Source organism: Hesperophylax consimilis, chromosome 13 (assembly GCF_061612785.1).
Source record: "Hesperophylax consimilis isolate HC1 chromosome 13, BYU_Hcon_1.0, whole genome shotgun sequence".
Lineage (NCBI taxonomy): Eukaryota > Metazoa > Arthropoda > Insecta > Trichoptera > Limnephilidae > Hesperophylax > Hesperophylax consimilis.
Window position 1 is genome coordinate 12,885,358 of NC_142848.1, and position 20,304 is coordinate 12,905,661.

Below are 20,304 nucleotides of genomic sequence, written 5' to 3' on the forward strand. Positions count from 1 at the left end.
GCCTCAGGCAGTGGCGGTAGACACTCACCACCAATACCACTACAATCGCTGCTTCAGCAGTTCATCACCCATCTCCAGCGCTTCCAGCTGCCTTGGATAAGATTCTAACAGGTTCATCAGTTCAGTCAGCACAGTGTCTGAGTTCAGTTGTGTGTTGCTCTCGCTCGGTGGTTGTTTGTTGGTCGTGACAGTTAGTCGCTAGTTAGTAGTTGTAAACGTGTCCGGCTGCCGGCTGACGTCCGCTCTGTTATTGCAACTGTGCTGCGACCTTGGAAGAATAATTACTCATCTCTCATTCAGGTCAGACAATTATTATTTCTAGTATTCGAATCCTCACAAGTAATCACCGCACGTGCCCTCCGCGTTTGCACATCACTAATTCAAAATAACGCGCCATTATCGCGTTAATCGAACTTTTAAAGCCATGTAATAATAATAATTTAACTAGTACCTACCTAGGTATAGTGTATTAATGAATTTCAGAAATTATTGCTTTTACGTTTCGTTTATTCGTTACTGTACCTACCTACAACTTATTCCTGTCGCCGATTCGAATAACATTAGTATTTATACCGTTAGGGGTCAGGCTACTTTTCGTAAAATGACTTGCATTGTGCCAATGATTTAATAAAGCAAAGCAGACATCTTCAAACATTCAATTTACAAGCATTTCCCGCAGTTTTATGACGCACTTTAGTGGTAAAGTTTATGTGCTGAGCGTCTTGCATTACCCGGAGCACAGAGGAAGGTGAAGGGTAAATGACCCTCTAGAGATGGTTATTATTATTATTGCTTCCAGAGCTGCACATCTAACTCTTATTCCAGCTTACAGGAATTTATCTCTAGGCAATTAAATCGGCATTTATATACCCGGGTGACATCACGCTGTTCTGGTAAAGTGGATGAACGAGCTTTACACACAATGGTATTTACTGACACGTTTTTATTCGGAATTGTATAAATTAGATTTTGCGAAAAACCACAGAGCAAAATAATAATGGAAAAAATAGAAATCAAATAGATTTTTATTGAAGGAAGTGAAAATGAATGTAAACAAGTCTGTATATTTTTGATAATAAAACAATTATTTTATTATTATTAAAATATACACAAAAATATTACAAACACAAATTCATAATCTTTTAGCATTGCAATTTTAGTGAGAATAGAAACAAATATACCGTACAGAGTTAGCAAGAGTAGTTTAGTACAAGAACGTCGTCCCGTCTTGCCATTTTGCTACACAAGAGATTAGAAGATATTTTTGGGACTTATTGATACGTAGATATGTTACGGAGAAAGGAAAAAAAAACATTTTTCAGTAAGTACCTATCTATTTTTAAGGATCCATCACAGTAGCTTAGAATAACCAAATTATAAATTTCTATTTACACCATTTTAGAAACCCAAAGGATGATGGTCTAAGTACTTCTTGTTTCTGACTCTTGTTGCCGACAGTTCGATTCCCGCTTTAAATAATTATAAGAATTACAACTATACAAGAATGCATTGAACACAAATAAAAATAATAATTTGTAATTCTATTATCGATGAAGAGAAAACATCACACGTGCCACATGAAAATACGACAAAGATGTTGTTTCCACGATCTATTTAAATTGGTAATATTTGTATTATTGGTATTGATTTAGATAGCTAATAATATAATATAATAATATATTTTAAAAATAGGTTAAATCAACACTATTATTTGTTGGTAAAATTTAAATGCTTAAGGACCTATAAATTTAAGTTAATAGGACTGTTATGATCTTAGTTATAGGTCATACAGTTATGATCTAGGACCTTTTCCAGGGGCTAAAGTTGACTTTGGCCGCACCAACTATTATTTGAAAAAAAAATAAGTGGAGGTCTGGTAAATTGCAGGGTCAATATTGCTGCCCCTCAAAATTCCCGCTAGGGGCGCTGTCCCGTTTGACTTCCCGTTTTATTCGTTCCAACTAGGAAGCAGAGACATCAAAATAAATGTTTGTTCAATTGGATTTTTAATTTTGATTTAAAAAAACCAAGTACTTACATTTTTTATAACTTGCAAGAGTCCAAATATGGCAACATTTGGCGACTATGGCATCCCCGATTAGGCGAAACTGTTCGTACTTTATTACGAGGTTCGATACTCAGTTTCACTTTATTCGTCCTAAGGATTGACCAAAAAATAATTTCAACTAATTGTAAAATTAGATGAAACGAACAAAAAATATTTTTGCTCTCGTTGGAAAGGAGCAAGTAATTTCCTGACCCAAAGCCAGAAATTTAGAACATTTTTCCACGAAGGTCGTCACTTATATTTAACTCTACCCTTTTCCATTCCTGCTTGTTTAGGCAAAACGGACCAAATTTAAGACTAGCCAGAAAAGCGAAAATTATTATAGAGTTCAATCCTGATCCTTCGCACTGTGTAAACGTACACGTATGGTAGTATTATATCACGTAAGAGGAATTTTAGATTTTCCTTATTTTCCGAGGGATTTTCCCCCGTTTTAGGAAAGAGGGAATCACGAAATCCGAATCACAGTTGAGGAAAAAAATCAAGAATGAGTAGTTTTTTAGAGCACTACCTACTCTTTTGCAGTGGAAATTATTCTATAAAATAAATATGCAGTATGTTGGCAGACAGACGTATCTGTTACCTATGTACTTTGTACATGTTATTAGCAGCGGCGTAGCTACCTAGGGGCTACGCGGGCAGTGCCCCAGCGCCCTCAAGCTCAGGGGGCCCTCGAATCCTTACCAGAAATATCGACGAAACTGAAATTTTGGAAATTTCTCCCATTTTCAAAATAATTATAACAGGTTTCAACTTGCAACCCCACTTTATTCATTACAACTCAGTTGAGAGAAATTCAAAAGTTATGCCTAGGGAATTCCCCTAAATTCTTTCTGTAGATTGGCAGTGTTGTCAATTTGACGGATAGTGATATGTGCGTCATTCCCCAACGACACTTGTAACGTATTAAAATATGGATAAAAAGAAGAAACCCAGTGGTGCATTTAAACGCAAACAACGCCAAGAAAGAGAAGATAGTAAACAAAAATTGCCCAAAATAGACAATTTTTTTAGTCAGCCTTCTGCAAGTACATCTGGCCAAAATATTTCTATTGATAGTGACTCAAATAATGTGGTAACTGCAGTGTTGGTTGAGAAGCCTACTGAAGAAGATTCGACAATAATTGCAGTTGGAGATACCTCCGCCGCCGATCATGTGAACGTGCATGACACACATAAGAGCGGAGGGTTTGGAGCAGTTTGGAGGAACCACAGACCTCTACATTTTTCGAAAATGTGTACGATAAATCTTCTTATGACTTGGGAAACTTCACGAACAAAATATGAAGTGATAACGAAAAACATCTTGATATGGGGCCTTTACAGCCTTCATTCTTCGTGTTCTAAATATGGGCCAGTTAATCGTTTTTGGTTGTGTTATTCCAAAATACTAGAAGCTGCCTAACGCAGAGTACGTGCCACACATATTTAAATTTGGTGATGAATTATGCCGTTAGCAGTTCTGTGGAAATACAGATTTTTTTCGCAACGTTGCAAGATTTGTATAACTTTTTCGCAAACAGCATCAAACGTTGGGATCTACTGTCAAAATTCACTGGCGAATCGGACACCACTCTAAAAAAACTAAATCCGACTAGATGGTCCAGTAGGGTCAATACGATATCTGCAATAAAACTTCGTTATTTTGATATTATCAAAGCATTATCAGAAACAGTTCTAAAGAGTCCTAATAAAGATGAGCGTAGTGAAGCAGAGAGTATTAAAACAAAAATGCTAAATTTCGAGTTCGTGTTGCTTTGCGAATTCATGCACAGTGTATTGAACGACATCAATTATGCATCCAAAATTTTACAAAAATGCGACATCAATTTGGGCGAGGCGAGTAAACTTTTAGCAGAGACCAAAGCAAAGTTGCAAGTTTATAGAAATGATTTCGAATTATTCAAGTGCAAAGCCAGTGAAACTGCAAGAAAATATGGTATTGATACCCATTTTCAAGAAAAAAGGCATTATCAAAGAAAAAACATTTTGATGAATTAGCTGCTGATCACCGATTTCCAAACCGAGAAAAATATTTAAAATTGAGATTTTCAATAATGCACTAGACACAGTAATATCTCAATTAGATACACGTTTTATTGGTATGAGTGCAGTCTGTCATATTTTCGATTTTCTAACACCAACATTTTTATTACATGTTGATGAAGCAACTTTATTACAAAAGTGTGACGAATTCCAAAGAAAATATTCAGATATAATAGGCCCTAGTTTTTCACTTCAATTTATTAATATTTACCATCTAGTTTTACCTCAACTAACTCAAGCATGGACTGTTCACCAATTATGTAAGGAAATAATGAGCAAATATGGAGTGCTAGAATGCGACCTAACGGAAGTATTTACAGCAATGTTATTATTCTTTACAATTCCTGTCACTTCTGCAGCAGCTGAAAGGTCATTAAGCAAACTAAAAATATTTGAGAGCAATAATTATTAGCCTGAAACACTCATCCACATTGAAAAATCTCCTGATAAAAGATACATGACGCCAACGGGACTACGGGAACCCGTCAAGTCCCGTTGGCGTCATGTATCTTTTATCAGGAGATTTTTCAATGTGGATGAGTGTTTCAGGCTAATAATTATTGCTTATAAAAATAATTGTTACCCTTTGTGCTATGCATAAAAAATCTTGTCTTAAACATTAGTTTACCAAAAAAAATAATAATTAATTATTTAAGAAATAAGATGGGCCAAACTCGACTCCGACATTTATCGCTAATAGCAATTGAAAACAAAACCGCATCAAGCCTGGATTTAAACGAAGTCATTGATACTTTTGCGAAAACTAAAGCTAGGAAAAAATTGTAAATATAATTGTTATTTAGTCAGTTGGTAGGCCCGACTTTTATATAATAAACCCTTGAATCTTCTCTATTTCGTTTTATCAGCCAAACCTACACCATGTATTAATTGTAATTTATGTTGTTACTGTTTAATATTTTTATTACCTGCCCTGCAGTCTGCAGTACACAAAAAAGAGCTTAAGTAGCTTAGCATTTTTAAAGTGTTTGTATATTTCATATTTTTATTTGATAAAACCTAATCAGTTTACATAGCAGTGGGGCCCCATTTTTTCATTTGCCCCAGGGCCCTTGGTTACCTAGCTACGCCACTGGTTATTAGGTGTACAGGTAGTAGGTATCCATATCTAAAAATATAAATAAACAAATAATGAATATTATGTCGTGGTTAAAATCAATGATACATTATTCACGTATTGTGCCATGCATGCACCTGCACTATTACCTTTGTGACTTTTGTTATAAAATACGACAAACACAAAGCATACATTTTTTAGGTATCGACAAAACCACAATTAGGTAGGTACCTACTTTCAAATTACGTACCTAATGGTTCTGAAAATGCGCATATTTTTATTATCGTAGGATGCAGTTCGAGTCGTCGGCATTGACTTCATAAACATATAAAGATTTGCAGTACCTGCTTACTTACCTTCTTAACGATTTTTGCATGAATTTAATTATTTCTTGACGAAAGAAGTAGGTACCTACTAAAATATATTTTTTTTCACCTTGTAAAAATCACTTCACAGTAAATTTAACATGATCAAATAAATGACGCAGAGATCAAACTAATCATTCGCAAAAAAACTACTCAGGTAGGTACTTGCTTAATTACTTTTACACAAAAAAATTTGATGCAACTTCGTGATGTCCTTAGCCTTAATTAATTCATATGCGAAGTAGGTAAGAACCTACATGATTTAATGTTCTGTAGGAGCGGGTAGGTACCTAAATCTAACATGTTATTCTATCAAAAACTATTTTGTTTATTTAATTAACCAAGCATGCATATTTCCTATTTTTTCGTGACTTTATGGAACAAAATGTTTTCGCGTTAATATTTTAATAGGTATATTTTTTTACAACATCAAAATTTTGATTAGGTAATGATGACAGAGCGGCGTGTGCAATGCTCTGTCTGCCATATACGAAAGGGAGTATCTAAGGGGGGTAGCTAGTTTAACCCCCCCCCCCACCCCCCCACCCCCCCACCCCCCCCCACACCACAATCGCCCACAGTACTGCGTAGGAAAAAAGTACTCACAGATTACATTCCGTAAAAATACCATAATATTATTTGAACCTTTGTTCATCATCTTTTTTCAATGAGGTCGGGGTTTTTTTGCTTTGCGATAAAATCAAAATAATGGAATATTTCTGAACGTATCCTAAAACTACAAATTTCTTTTGTAAGGTAAAAAAATACTTTAAAAAATTTTATTATTATGATTAAAAAAATTTTCATGAAGTTTAATTTTTTTTTCAAATTGCGTTCGGAATCTTTGGTTTCATAAATGTGCATATTTTAATTCTCCTGTGGTTAACTTTCTTGTTTTTAATATAAAGCGTGTTATTTTCTCTTTCTTTCTTTCCGTTTAGATTATATATCTCACCATGACAGTATCTAAGGGCGACAACAATTTCTATAAGACCATGTGTGTTTTTCCCGCAAAAGCGAACAAATTGGCCTGATCACTTTGTGCATGTTTTTCAGACATAATTTGATTTTAAATAATACACTTGACTTTTTCAAATACAATGCCTGGAGAAGAACAAAATATTTTATCCTTCCAAGGGGCAGTTTTCGAAAATTTTCTGCCTTGAGTTGCAGTCGAATGTCCCATAACCATAGAAAAAATTCTTTGATCCTCGAAAGTAATTTTCTTGCCGCGATTATTTATAAATTACATAATAATTCCCAGGTAGCTACCGGTTGAAGTAATTAAAAATCACTGCAAGCATTACGCACGCATAAAATGCTATTCTTCTTAGAAAAACTAATACATATATATTTACATACTCTTTTTTTTAATTTACATTTTAGGGTGGGCTGGGCCCCCTAGGTCTTCTTTATAATATAAATGTACATATTATCACTGGCGTAGCTATAGTATTCACATGGGGAGGGGGGGTTTGACCACTTTTCTACGCAATAATTACTAATACGGTGGGGGTTTGAAGTCCTATATCCCCCCCTCATGTACGCCCATTCATATTGTCAATAATGACCCCCCCTCTTTATAATCATAAAGGTAAGTACATATTATTTTCTTGATGTCTCGACTTTTGAACGTCCTTTGTAAAACCATATTTTGATTTTGATATTTTATTATTTTATCGGGACTTATAGACTCGTCGACACACTTTAGAGATTTTTTGGGAACTTAACTACCTACTTGTCGATTGCTTTGCAGTATTTTGTTAACGTGAACTCATTGCACAATAATTATAAACATTATCACCCGCATATAAAGTAGTAATGATATTAGTTAACTAATTACAGTATTTATCGTATTACGCGAAGATAACTGTAGAAAGATACGTTCAACTACTATAATATAACTGGTTCCGCGTTCAGCGAACTCGAAAACAAAAACAAAAACAAAAGTATTATTTAAGTTTTAAACAGGTACTTTTTTTATGAAACCATTATCTTAAGCTTAATTTTTTAGCCATGTCACTGTAGTACCTACGTACAGTGGCAAGCGATACTTTCGATAGAATACTATTTAAAAAATAGTGAATGTAGGAACTATTCTGAATTATTTAGGTAAGTAGGTAATGAATTTAAAAAAAATCTATAGGATGACAGAAATCAACTTCTATTATCAGTGGACTACTCAAGTTGGGTAGGTTTATAGACAAATGTACGTTTTTAGAAAGGGTTACCTACAATAAAACATGGAAATCATCTCATCCCAGATGAACATTGTATGGACATACGTAATAGGTAGGTACTTTAACTATGTAAAATTTAATATGCATTTATTAGTTTTAATACCACTTCTAATAAAATGTATCGTGTTTGTAAAAATAAATTCATAAATACATTATTGAACCACTAAAAGGCGCTGTATAAAGTTTACCATTTGTATATTATGATAATTAGGTACGTAAGTTGTATTATTTTTAAGCACGAAGCGATCATAAAACTTCGTTTCTTTATGTATCTTAGGTATTTATATTTCAAGTTAAGCCAGCAACTCCAATTATCAATACGAATGATCAATCGTACACCAAAGTAAGTAAAAAAAACACGAAACTAACAAAAATAAGACAGTTAGCAATATAAAAATTGAAAAAGAAGCGGGAAATAATAAAGTTTGACCGAAATATTTAATGCATTCAAGTCTCGGCCTTCACACATAGATATTGCACGTTTTGAACGTATTTAAACTAATACCTATAAATAGTAATACAAAACTACTTTATGTGTTTATGTAAATCCACGACGAATGACCTTTCTAATTTTTACCGTTGCAGTGTTTGCTAAACGTGTTTCTTTCGTATACTGAAAATATCCTCAAATTTAGGAACAATAAAAAACTTGTCAGTCGAAAACAGTTTTAGGTAAATCTATAAATCTATTAGTGCAAGCAGTTTATTTTTTATTTTTAACATCTTAATAAGTTGCATAAAACTTGGACCAGAATTATTCTAAAATTCAATTCTATAACTGACATGGTGAAAATTCAACAGACTTTTAAAAAGTCTTGAAAAGAGACGAAACAAAAACTATGTTAAATAGTTACCAACATAACCTATTTAACCTAATTTTTGTTTCATCACTTTTCATGATTTTATATCACTCTGGTGTGTTGAATTATCGTTTTGAAAAGTTATCCGATCACCACAGAAAATGGGCCATATACAGAATGGTTTGATGTATTTTAATCGTACAAAATTTTAGAATTTAAGGAAAATAATTACTTTAAGTTGTATATTATTACAGGAATATATATGTTTTGATTTATTTATTTTTATTTCGTACAGGCTATCTGTCCAACTAGGAGAAATTCCCGTATTATGATAAGCAAAATTTAAATAAACTGACATACGTATTTTGTACAACTAAAGATAAAAAAGAAAACGAGAGAAAGAATAAAAAAATAAAATAGATTTAAACCTAAAGAGTTGATGTTTGATTACTAAACTTAAAATAATAATAGTAATAAAATATAGTAGAACTTTATCATATATTTATAGACTTGTCTAAAGTTAGAATGTAATAAGATAGAAAATTGTGGAAACGTATCATATATTTGTACAGCGCCCTTGAGGTGATTTTGCACAAAAACGGCGCTTTACAAATCATCCAAATATTATTATTAATAAAGATTGGTAACTATTGGTTGCATTGCATATTATATGCATATTTGGTAGAACAAAGGAACAAAAAAAACAAAATTAGTCTCTCGTACAGATATTGTAAGAGGAAGAATATTTGACATCAAAACATAAAGCATTTGTGGTTCCATTTTTTGTTGTTAGGTATATGGTGGTACATAATGGTTTTACCAGGGCCGGCCCTGAGACAAACGGTGCCTAGGTAGTAGGTAGTGATCAATAATATTTGGATGCTACGTATTTTTGTGTAGCGCCGTTTTTATGAAAAATAAGCGCCTTGTCAATTCGGCGCCCGGACTGCTCCAATTGCGCCCTCATAAAACCGGCCTTGGGTGTTACATCATTAACTCCACATCTTCATGTTTGTTGATTTCTTCGTTTTCATGTTTGTTGATTTCTTCATTTTCGTGATTGTTGTTTCCTCATCTCCACGTTCGTTCACTATCTTTGTTGATTTCTACATCTTCATGTTTGTTGACTGTGGGTTGTGTTGATTTTACTTGATAATTTTTATGAATTCCACATCTTCATGTTTACTTAGCCATATTTTGATGTTGTTTTTAAACTTGTTTATCTCTATGGTATTTTTAATTTCATTGGGAAGGGCATTATATTTCGTAGCATCGAATTTATGGTTTTTCTGGGCAAAAGATAAATTTAATTTTGGGATGTTCAGCAGATTTGAGGTTTTCGTCCTTGAAGTAGGTGTGTTGGTCAGTAAATTTTACAATTTTTTTTAGTAGTTTTAAATACTGAAAGTTTTTAAAATTTCTTTTGATGGAGTTCCTAGGTGGGTACTTTCAAGATTATTATTATTATTTGTATATTTTGGTATAATATTATATAAAAACAATATTTCTGACTTAGAAATTTTCCGTTTCAGCAATGGCATTCCACACGGTGCTGGTGACGGGGGGCGCGGGCTACATCGGAAGCCACTGCGTGGTGGAGCTGCTGCAGGCGGGACACGAAGTGGTGGCACTCGACAACTTCGTTAACGCCGTGGGGGGTGCTGAGGGCTCCGCGGCGCTCACCCGCGTGGAGCAGATCACGGGCAAGAAAGTCACCTTCTACCAATGTGATCTGCTGGATAAAGAGGCGCTGGAAAATGTCTTCAGCAAGGTAATTATTTATATACCGTGTTCCACACCGTGAAACTTTGGGGGTGATTATGGATGATAAATTATAATCTAAGATTAATATCTAAAATGTTTTTAAGCCAAGCAACTTTAATTGCACAAAAAAAATGTAGGGTAATCGTAGCTTCAATTTAGTGAGTGCACGACACACGTGTTCGGATAACAAAATGGCCACCCTCATATTTCAAATAGAACAACCTTACCGAGTGCTGATAAATTTTTTATTTCTAAATAGTATAAAAAAGTTTCTATCCGCGTCTGTCTGTTTATGCGCTTAGTTCTTCTAAACTACGCAACGGATTTTGATAGGGTTTTCACTATCATTTAGAGAATTTCTTCCGGGAGGTTTACATCCATATTATATTTATAAAAAGTAGAGAATGTCGATGTTTTATAATCAAGTTGAAAAATCATATTTCGGGCACTACATTGCTAACGCTGGCTAAACCTTATGAGATACATCAAAATAATGTACTACGGAATTGTATATATATATATCTTAAAAAGGCCTACAGAAAATTCCGCGATGGTATATGTCTATTTCCTAAGAATAACCCCCAACAACGCCGCGTAAACAGCGTTTAGCTAAAAATAATTATAAAGATATGTTTAAACGGAAATTGTAAGAAGTTGTAAATTGCACAAAAACAATAAATTTATCATAATTTACTTTGGCACCAATGAAAAAAAGAAGTAAACAAATTTTGCCAAATTTTTCGTGAATAATCACCCTCCAAAGTTTTGCGGTATGAGCATGGAAAACGTTATTACCTATATTATTACGTAAGCCATGTCCTTCCATTTCATTGACTATCTTTGTATTTTTTTTTGTTAAATCCAGGTAATTTACCTGCCAATTGTCATCTGTCCCCTTCTTATCCCCTCACGTTCTCATCCTTTTCTGCAGCCTTTTATCTTTCATTCCTAGTTTCAAGGATATTTTGCTAATTAATTATTATTATCATTCAAATGATCCATCAGTTATAGAAATGAAGTGATGATAATTGCAACCCATAAGCGACCTTAGTATAATTAAAGTAGGTAGGTACCTACGTAATTAGGAGGTATTTGAATATGTATTTGTTTTGTTGCAGCACTCCATTCAATGTGTCATTCACTTTGCCGCTCTGAAGGCAGTTGGGGAATCAATGAAGCAGCCTCTCATGTACTATCAGAACAACCTCCTTGGAATGCTCAACTTGCTGGAGGTAAAAACAAACTAACTAAATACTTTTTCACGCAATAAACACACATACATTACATATATATAACCAGTTGGTGCTAGCAAAAAACTTCAAGGGTGCTGAATTAGGTATTAGGCATTATCAGAATCTTGACTCCTTGGCAAGCCGGCGCTCGGAGGAACTGATTCAATTGCCTCTGTACAGGGCTGCTTGTATAAAGTTATGTTATAAGTACATAGGTTATACATTGAGGCAAAGCTCTTTTACATGTATTTTATAAATAGAAGAGAAGAGGAAGTTAATATATTATATTACAAGCCAAAGGTTGGGACTTCGAGGATACATTTCTGGCTATCAATGAAGAAATTGAAAAAACTAAAATTATTTTCAGGTGATGAAAAGACATGTGTGCTATCAACTGGTATTCTCAAGTTCTTGCACAGTGTACGGTGAGCCCGAGACACTGCCCATCACTGAAAGCCACCCGACCGGAACAATCACCAATGTCTATGGCAGAACCAAATACTTCATTGAAGAGATGCTCAAAGATCTTTCAGCAGCAGACAAGGTAAACAATATGTTTATTATGTTGACACTTCCTTCTCCTCTTTGAGACCTCCCACCATTTCGGACAGCCTTGCGGTGTCCAATATTCCAATGATTTATGGTAGTTTTTATTTAAAAAAAATTTGAATTGTTTGTAGGAGAAAATAAATATTCTTCTTTGGAAAAAATATATTTGTATGGGTAAGAAAACATGGAATTTCAAAAAAAGTCATTAGTCTTTTTTAATTCTACCATCATGTAGAATGACCTCCTGAAGTTAGCACATTTTACCCCCGGACACCCTGCAACTAGGTAACTCCGATATCAGCTTTTTCGAGTTACACATAAAACCATACCTTTATTTCTCCGCCCATGTATACGGGTGTACAAGTAATATAAATAATATATATATAGCCACAAACACATAAGTAATGCGTGTAGTGGCATACACGGATGAGGAAAAGGGTATAGTTTTGTGTATAACTTGACAAATTTAATTTTGGAGTTACTTAGTTGTACATATTAACTGTCCTGCAATATCATGTGAATAGTACATGTTAACTAGTTATTTTACGCCACATATTTTTTAAATTATGTAGTTATTTTGCATTGTTCATTAAATTTGCATAATTTATGGATGTAAGTCATGTTCACTCTTGAATGCATAGCAAGTGGAGTAATTATCTTTGAGATCGCAAATCTTTTCCTTAGTGTTGAAATAGATGACATGTTTGTGACATTAGTCGCACTTCTAATATTATAATATAACTTGACATGTGATAAGTTTCATTCATTAAATACATAATTTTCAACTACTTTGATGATAAGTAAAATTATACCGTCACATTAGTTTTGTAACGACATTGAAGATCGAAAAATTAGCATACATTGTGATAAGTGAAATAAAAATTAACTGAGGAACAGTTTAATACCTAGAGGTACAACCTTGTAAGTTCTAAAAACAGTTCTCAATAGAATAAATGTTTTGCTAAAATTATTTCCATCTATAGCAATCTTGCCCATGCTTATTTTCTGTTATTTGTGTAACTATATAAGTGTCTCTACTCCTTTTGCAAATCAACCAAAAGACTTAATTTGTTTTTTTATTTATTAACCAACATACATATAATACATAATATATAATATCAGTGGTAACAATACCTCCCTAATTGAGAAATTCTCGTGTTTAGGGAGGGAGCACTATCAAATTGACAGTACTATACATATTTATCAGTTGTTACAATTTGGATGCATGGAGGACTACTTTTTTTATACATAATGAAAATACAAGTTGCAATTTTTTTTTTTTTTTTTGTACATAATGAATTTTTTTTTTTTATACATAATAAAAAATATAAGATGGCATTTGTTTTGTACATAATGGAAATATAGGTTGGCACATCGTAACACATACTTAGAAATTATTTAATAGTAAAATGTTTTTTGAGTTTTTGTTTAAAAATTTCATAATTCCTCTCGGATTGTATTTCTATAGGGAGTTCGTTAAAGCATTTTATTGCTGAGTATGTGTAATGATGTTGGGCTGTTGTAGTATTAAGTTTAGGGATTATTATTTGTCCTAAGGTTCTCGGTCTGGTGCTGAATGACTTTATTGTTAGTTTGTCTTTATGGATTTGTAGTAATGCGTTTTTTTGATAAATTTTTTTTATTGGTAATACTTTGAATTCATCGAATAATTTTTGGGTTGAATAGTCTAATTGTTTCTTTAGAATTATTTTGATGAGTCTTCTATGTACTATTTCAAGTGGGGTTAAGTTGGTTTTATACGCTCCTCCCCATCCTATTATTCCGTATTGCAGAACTGATTGGGCTAATGCATAGTAAACCTTTAGTAGCAAAGATTTATGTAATATATTTCTTAGTTTGAGGAATACGTAATAAAGTTTACGTATTCTATTTACAGTTTGCGCAATTTGTTCTGTCCATTTAATATGTTGGTCTATAATTATGAAACGGTTATATTACGAAATGGTCTATACTTGAAATAGCATTGCCGACATTAGGCCCCTGCTTATTTCCAATCCTTTGTATAAATTTATAATTTTGTTTATTACTTATTTGACTAATCAACTTTCAGACTTGGAACATCATCGCCCTGAGATACTTCAATCCCGTGGGGGCGCACCAGTCGGGGCTGATAGGCGAGGACCCCACAAAGGAGTTTGCCAACATCATGCCCTTCATGGCGCAGGTGGCCCTGGGAAAGAAGCCTGCGTTGACCATCTATGGAAGTGACTATAACACCGAGGATGGAACAGGTACATTGAACAAAAAATTAATGACATTAAGAGAGTTACACACTTTTAATGTCCCTCTTATAAAAAGCACTTTGATTGATAGTTGAAGAGCTAATACTTATACCTATTACGCTTAAGAAACCTTTATGAACCTGCACGTAAAGATTTAGAAACATTTTTTGAGGATTTTACATTTAACCTTTACCCTGCTACATGCACATATAAGAGGTAATAAACCGTGCCATCAGGGTTACGCGCACATATATTATATGCTTTAAATTTCATAGAAAATGTATGAATGTCTTAAAAAACTGCTCCAAATAACGGTTATCTCATGTGTACACCCTACATTTCAGAAACGGAAAGAAAAGGTTAAAAAAATCACCTGCTCGGACTCGCTAAGGGTTCGGATTGTAGTATGTTAGATAGAAAAAAGAAATGAAATAGCTGTTTGATTAGGAAAATTTTATTTAATATATTCATAAATTGCAGGCACTTCATCTTTCAAACTATCCAATATGGCACACTTTTGCACTATGGTTAAAGTTTCTTCTTTTGGCATAGGAACCATGTTTATAACCTAAAATACAACATTATGCACATGTAGCACAGAGTAGTGTAGACACGGTGCAAGAGCTCTTACGTAAATACAGAAAAACATAGCATTAGTGGCCTCAGTATAAGAAGAGGGGGTAATTTGGCAGTTTAGATTACAGCGATGTTCGGATTAACTTGGGCACGGATTATCGAGGCTCTACTGGATATATATTTTTCATTTTTATATTTATTTTCACTGTATGTTTTATTTTGAATCCTGATAAATAGCAGAGCTATAAAGGGTTGCTTAATACAAATTATAATCTTAGAAAAAGTGATCTGAGGTATCGATTTTCACAAAATTCATAAAGTGCCAGTATCTCGAAAACTAAAAGCCTAAAACCCCTCCAAAGGGTTCAAGAAACATCAACTTTTTGGACCTGTATATATTTTGCTGCATTTTGATCAATTTTGTCAATTGACTCAACATTCGCTTTAAATTATCCTTTGATTGTATCCTAAAAAAAGGCATAGGAACTAACTAATTATACTTATTTTGATTTCAGGTGTAAGGGACTACATTCATATCATGGACCTGGCTAGTGGGCATGTGGCTGCTCTGAAGCTACTCAGCTCGGCTCAACTCGGATTAAAGGTATGGCCAACCAATTAATTGAAAGTTTTGATGTCTTGCTTAATCTTAAATAAAGCATGCTAGCTATATGGCCCGGTATATCAGTATATACAGTCAGTACTCGGTCTAGTAGCAGGCGAGTGATTCAGGCAAGACCCAATGACTCAAGTAAGTACCCCTTCCACCTGTATACTCAACTCTGCGCTTTACTCGCTCTCCACTCGGTCAGTGCAACCAGTCAGTCAGTGAAAGAAAAAAATAATAATTTCGAAATTTTGAACTTTTTAGGAGTGTGTGAAGAGTTTTTTTTAATAGTATCTATGTTAACAGCACTACTAATCTCAATGAGCTGACTTGATCACTGACTCTTCTACATGTGACTCGGTCAAGCACTCGGCCAAGCCGGTGTAATTCGGCCTTAAATTTTTTGTAATGGTGTTACTTGGCTTATCTTGTCAGTATTTCTAGCATAGAGCAAATAAATATCTCGATTTATGCCATGCAGCCAGTCGCCCCCTCGTGTCGTAGCGACTCGCCGCACAGGCACTTCGTTTTCACAGCCTTTAGTTTTGTTTAAAAATTTTCTGCAGAACAGTTGTGTGACTGACCATTTTCACGGTCGATTTTTGTCACCCGCCACATGCAATAGGTTGCCGCACGGCAAAGTCGGAAGCAAGTCTACTTTGGCGCTTGCTTTTCAGTCGCCTGTCGAAACAACTGTTTACATGGTCGAACTTTGCAGTGTGGCCTCGTAAGAAAAAATATTATTTTCTCCATACAAACAATTTAACTTTTGTACCTGTTAACTCCTTAAAATGTTAAATCTTTTTTACATGTACTATCATGTAAAATCAATAATAATAATAATAATGATGATTGGATTATTTATATAGCTCCGTTTTCGTGAGAAAATCACCTCAATGGTGCTTAACAACTTAATTTATGCATTTAATCTATTCCTATTACTTAGACTTATAACTTACTAGCTGTACCTAGTCACACGTCGATGTGGCTCATTCTGTCTGTACAGATAGTGAAACAATAGCGCGTGTTGCTTTTGCGTCCAACAGACAGCGCTGTTAAAAAAAAATCATGTTTCTACCTGTCACAGATTAAAACAACAAAAAAAAATTTACCTGCATAATACATCTATATAATATACATATATAAAACACACGCGTATTTGTATGCAACGTTGTGTCAAAATTTCAAAGCAATCGGTTAAAAACTTTCGGAGATTTAAGATTTTGAACAAATGAACATTTTTATTTATATTGATAGATAGATAAATCGATTACTTGTAGCTTATAATTAAGTTTAATAGCTAGTCACTTATCACCTCCCGAAGTTTGTACACTTTACCCCTGGACACCCTGTATTGATATAGAATATAATAATAACAAGTAGAATTTTAATAATAATAAAAAAGTAACTAACTAACTAACCCTCACCCCGTTCACCGCAGGGGTTGGCAAAGAGGACGGACCACCAAACAACTTGGTATTGGCACACATTCTTTGCCTCATTCAAATTCATACATTGTCTCATAATATATACTCTTCTATTATTCTGACTCTTGGGGAAGTATTTATTTTAATATTGTGCAGCTTGGTATTCTTCCACACTTGGTGTTGAATTTGAAGCCATGCTACACTCACGCCTCTAGCGGCCAGAGTTGCCAGCAAATACTGCAAATATTTTACTGGAGTTGGGCGCATTATTAATATTCAAAGGTATCTAAACATTGAATTTTTCTAGGTGTACAACCTGGGCACGGGGAAAGGGGTGTCAGTTCGCCAGCTGGTGTCGGTGTTTGAGCGCGTGACGGGGGCCACAGTGCCCTTAAAGCTGGAAGGGCGCCGCGAGGGGGACATCTGCGCCATGTGGGCCGATCCCACCCTGGCCAAAGAAGAACTCAACTGGACGGCTAAGTTCTCACTCGAGGATATGTGTAAGTATTTTGGAATGAAAACAAACACTTTCAAGACCATTAAACTCATCTACGAGGCTGTCGCATTCATGTAATCTATCAATTTTGTTTCATTCACATACAAAAACCCTATCTCTAAACCGGCCCTGGATACGATCAGCAATAACACAACTCACTGCTATTAAACCCTAATGGTTCATCTCTGTCAAATGCCACAAACGGGTGAGCAAACAATAATTATAATCTGTCCTCAACGAACTCTTTCAACCTTTCTGAAAAACTCTCCCAAGATAATTCTTCAATTATCCAAACCCTTATTATGCTTCTAACTGACCAATTTTCTTTTCAAACTAATCTACCGTCCAACGCTGATTCTATTATTTCCGCATTTAAATCGCTTATTCAAAATGACTCAATAAGGTGTCAGAATACTTCAGTGGAATAGCCGAAGTGCTATTTCTAATAAATTTAACCTCCTTAACCTATTAAATTCAAACCTTTTAACTGTGTTTGCTATCTCGGAGGCATGGTTTACTCCATCCACCCACCTTAACGTGGGAGTGTACTCCTGTCTCCACAACGATCGCCTGGATGGTACGGGCGGCGGTGCTGCCTTTTTTATTAAAAAATCCCTACAATTTTTCCCAATAAATAACATCAAACCCCCAGGTAAGGACATATCCTTTATTTCAGTCAATCTCTCCCCAACAGCCCACTTCAATAAACAAACTTGGTTGCAAATTGTTCATCAACTAAGCTTTATATTAGGCGATTTTAATGCACATTCCCAAGTTTGGGTTTCTGCTTTTTCTGACTGAGATGATCGAAGTGTGATGGATTTTCTAGATGAATTCAACCTTTTCCCTTTGAATGACGGATCTCCTACTAAAATCTCACGCCCCAGCACAAACCCCAATGCAGTGGATATGCTCTCCTAGCCTGGCCCCTCTCTCCTCGTGAGCGGTGTCCCCCAACCCTTGCTCCAGTGATCATTTCCCGATCACCATCACTTATCAAACTTTTTTCTAATTCCATAATAATTCTAATGACATAATACTTCATACAATTTCAAACCAATTTTTGCTATAATTGAATCTATCAAATATATAATCAAAAATAATTTTGAACATTTCCTTGTTCTCTTTGATTCTCTCGGTTCTCTCCAAAAACTCAAATCCAGTCCTCTTCTTCATACTGACGATCACTTTTTATGCCTTATTCGAGTGCTGATAGCCTTCATTCAAAGCTCTGGTAAAACCGTAACTCTAATTTGAATTCCTGGAAGTGTTGGCATTGTGGGTAATGATATTAGGGATTCCTTGGCAAAACAAGGAGTATCCAACCCTATTGTTACCCTCGTAAACCAAATTCTCCTATCTGACATTTTTTCCATCCTCAAAAACAGATCCCGCAATGTTTGGTTAGAGTATTGGCACATTGTTAGTCAATCCAATGGAGGCTTCTATGCTTCAATACAAAGGACTATCCCAACAAAACCGTGGTTTCAACAATTCCCTAATTTCTCCAAAAAAAGAATTTTTTTCAATAATTCAAATGAGGATTGGGCATATATAAATTCATCTTCCCTCTCTCCATAATTTGAAATGATAAAACAGAACTAGAACACCCTTGAAGAGTGAAACACAGAAACATTTGGAAAAAAAATAACTATATACTCACACTTACTTCTCATTGTAATCTAACAACTACAAAGTATTTTTTAAATAAAATGTGCGTATTAAGCGTGTCCCTATTTTATGTATACATATTTACCTTTTTTAAAATTATTAAAACTACATAAGAATAATATATTATATAAAATAACCAAACATCATTTTCAGGTGCTGACTTCTGGAGGTGGCAAACAATGAATCCTGATGGATATCCCAAGAAGCTAATCAAGCAGAACAACTGCAATGGACATTCATGATGAGACATCATCCTTAAAAAGCAATCCTTTAATAAATATTAAAATAATTCTGCAAACGATAGTTTTCTATTGAAAAGACTCATTTATAACATAGTATTTTTTTAAATCTTCTTAATATCTTCTAGCGTCCAGCTTTCGAATGCCTCCCTCAAATGTCTCAAGTTTTGCTGATTCTTGGTAACTCACTTCAGTTCTCTAGTTGTCAGCGCATTACATCTGTGGGTGATTTTTTCCTTCCTAGCCAGTTGAAATTCCAACAGTCATCTGTTAGCAAAGGTAAATACACAGCTGTGTGTGTGTGTGTGGAGATTCCAGCGATAGAAATAATAAACACAGCTGTGTGTGAGAGGAGATTGCAGCAATAGATTTAATAAACACACAGCTGTGTGTGTGTGGAGATTCCAGCTATGGAAATAATAAACACACAGCTGTGTGTGGAGATTCCAGCGATAGAAATAATAAACACACAGCTGTGTGTATGTGGAAATTCCAGCGATAGAAATAATAAATAAAATTGTGTAGGTGCTTTTTTAATTTTACTTTGTTGCAAAGATAGAGCAACTTCTAAAATGTTTATGTTATAATGAGTCATGTCAATCATTTGTTTGTAGAATTATTATTATATGTAATGAGTTTATGTGTAATTAATTTAAACAAGCCATTATATTTACAAAAAGAGTATACAGGCAAGGCTATGATCCATCTGAGGTATCATTAATGTAGTGCCATAACAGCAGTAAATAATAATGCGCTATGTATAATGACTCCCATTGTGAACACACAATTTATTGTGTCATTTAGTGTTTTAACACTTCTGGCAACAAGAACCCAAGTGAAATATCACACAATGCAGTCTCTTACTTGTAAGAAAAATATTTTGACTGGACAAAATTACACATGTAA

The 20,304-nt window shown here is 34.4% G+C and overlaps 1 protein-coding gene across 1 annotated transcript; it reads left to right on the forward strand.

Annotated features, from left to right (window-relative positions):
* The first annotated feature begins 7 nt into the window (after positions 1 to 7).
* LOC149418461 (UDP-glucose 4-epimerase-like) lies at positions 8 to 20,299 on the forward strand. Its single transcript, XM_089638506.1, has 8 exons — positions 8 to 300; positions 10,127 to 10,365; positions 11,477 to 11,590; positions 11,958 to 12,134; positions 14,211 to 14,391; positions 15,474 to 15,562; positions 17,300 to 17,492; positions 19,313 to 20,299. The coding sequence occupies exons 2-8, from the start codon at positions 10,129 to 10,131 to the stop codon at positions 19,399 to 19,401; spliced, it is 1,080 nt and encodes a 359-aa protein (XP_089494632.1). The 5' UTR covers positions 8 to 300; positions 10,127 to 10,128; the 3' UTR covers positions 19,402 to 20,299.
* The last annotated feature ends 5 nt before the right edge of the window (positions 20,300 to 20,304 follow it).

Bases quoted from the DNA above. Each gene is read 5' to 3' on its own strand.
- LOC149418461 (XM_089638506.1), top strand. From the start codon at position 10,129: ATGGCATTCCACACGGTGCTGGTGACGGGGGGCGCGGGCTACATCGGA. The intron at 12,135-14,210 runs GTAAACAATATG...ATCAACTTTCAG, and splicing joins ATCTTTCAGCAGCAGACAAG to ACTTGGAACATCATCGCCCT. The intron at 14,392-15,473 runs GTACATTGAACA...TTTTGATTTCAG, and splicing joins TAACACCGAGGATGGAACAG to GTGTAAGGGACTACATTCAT.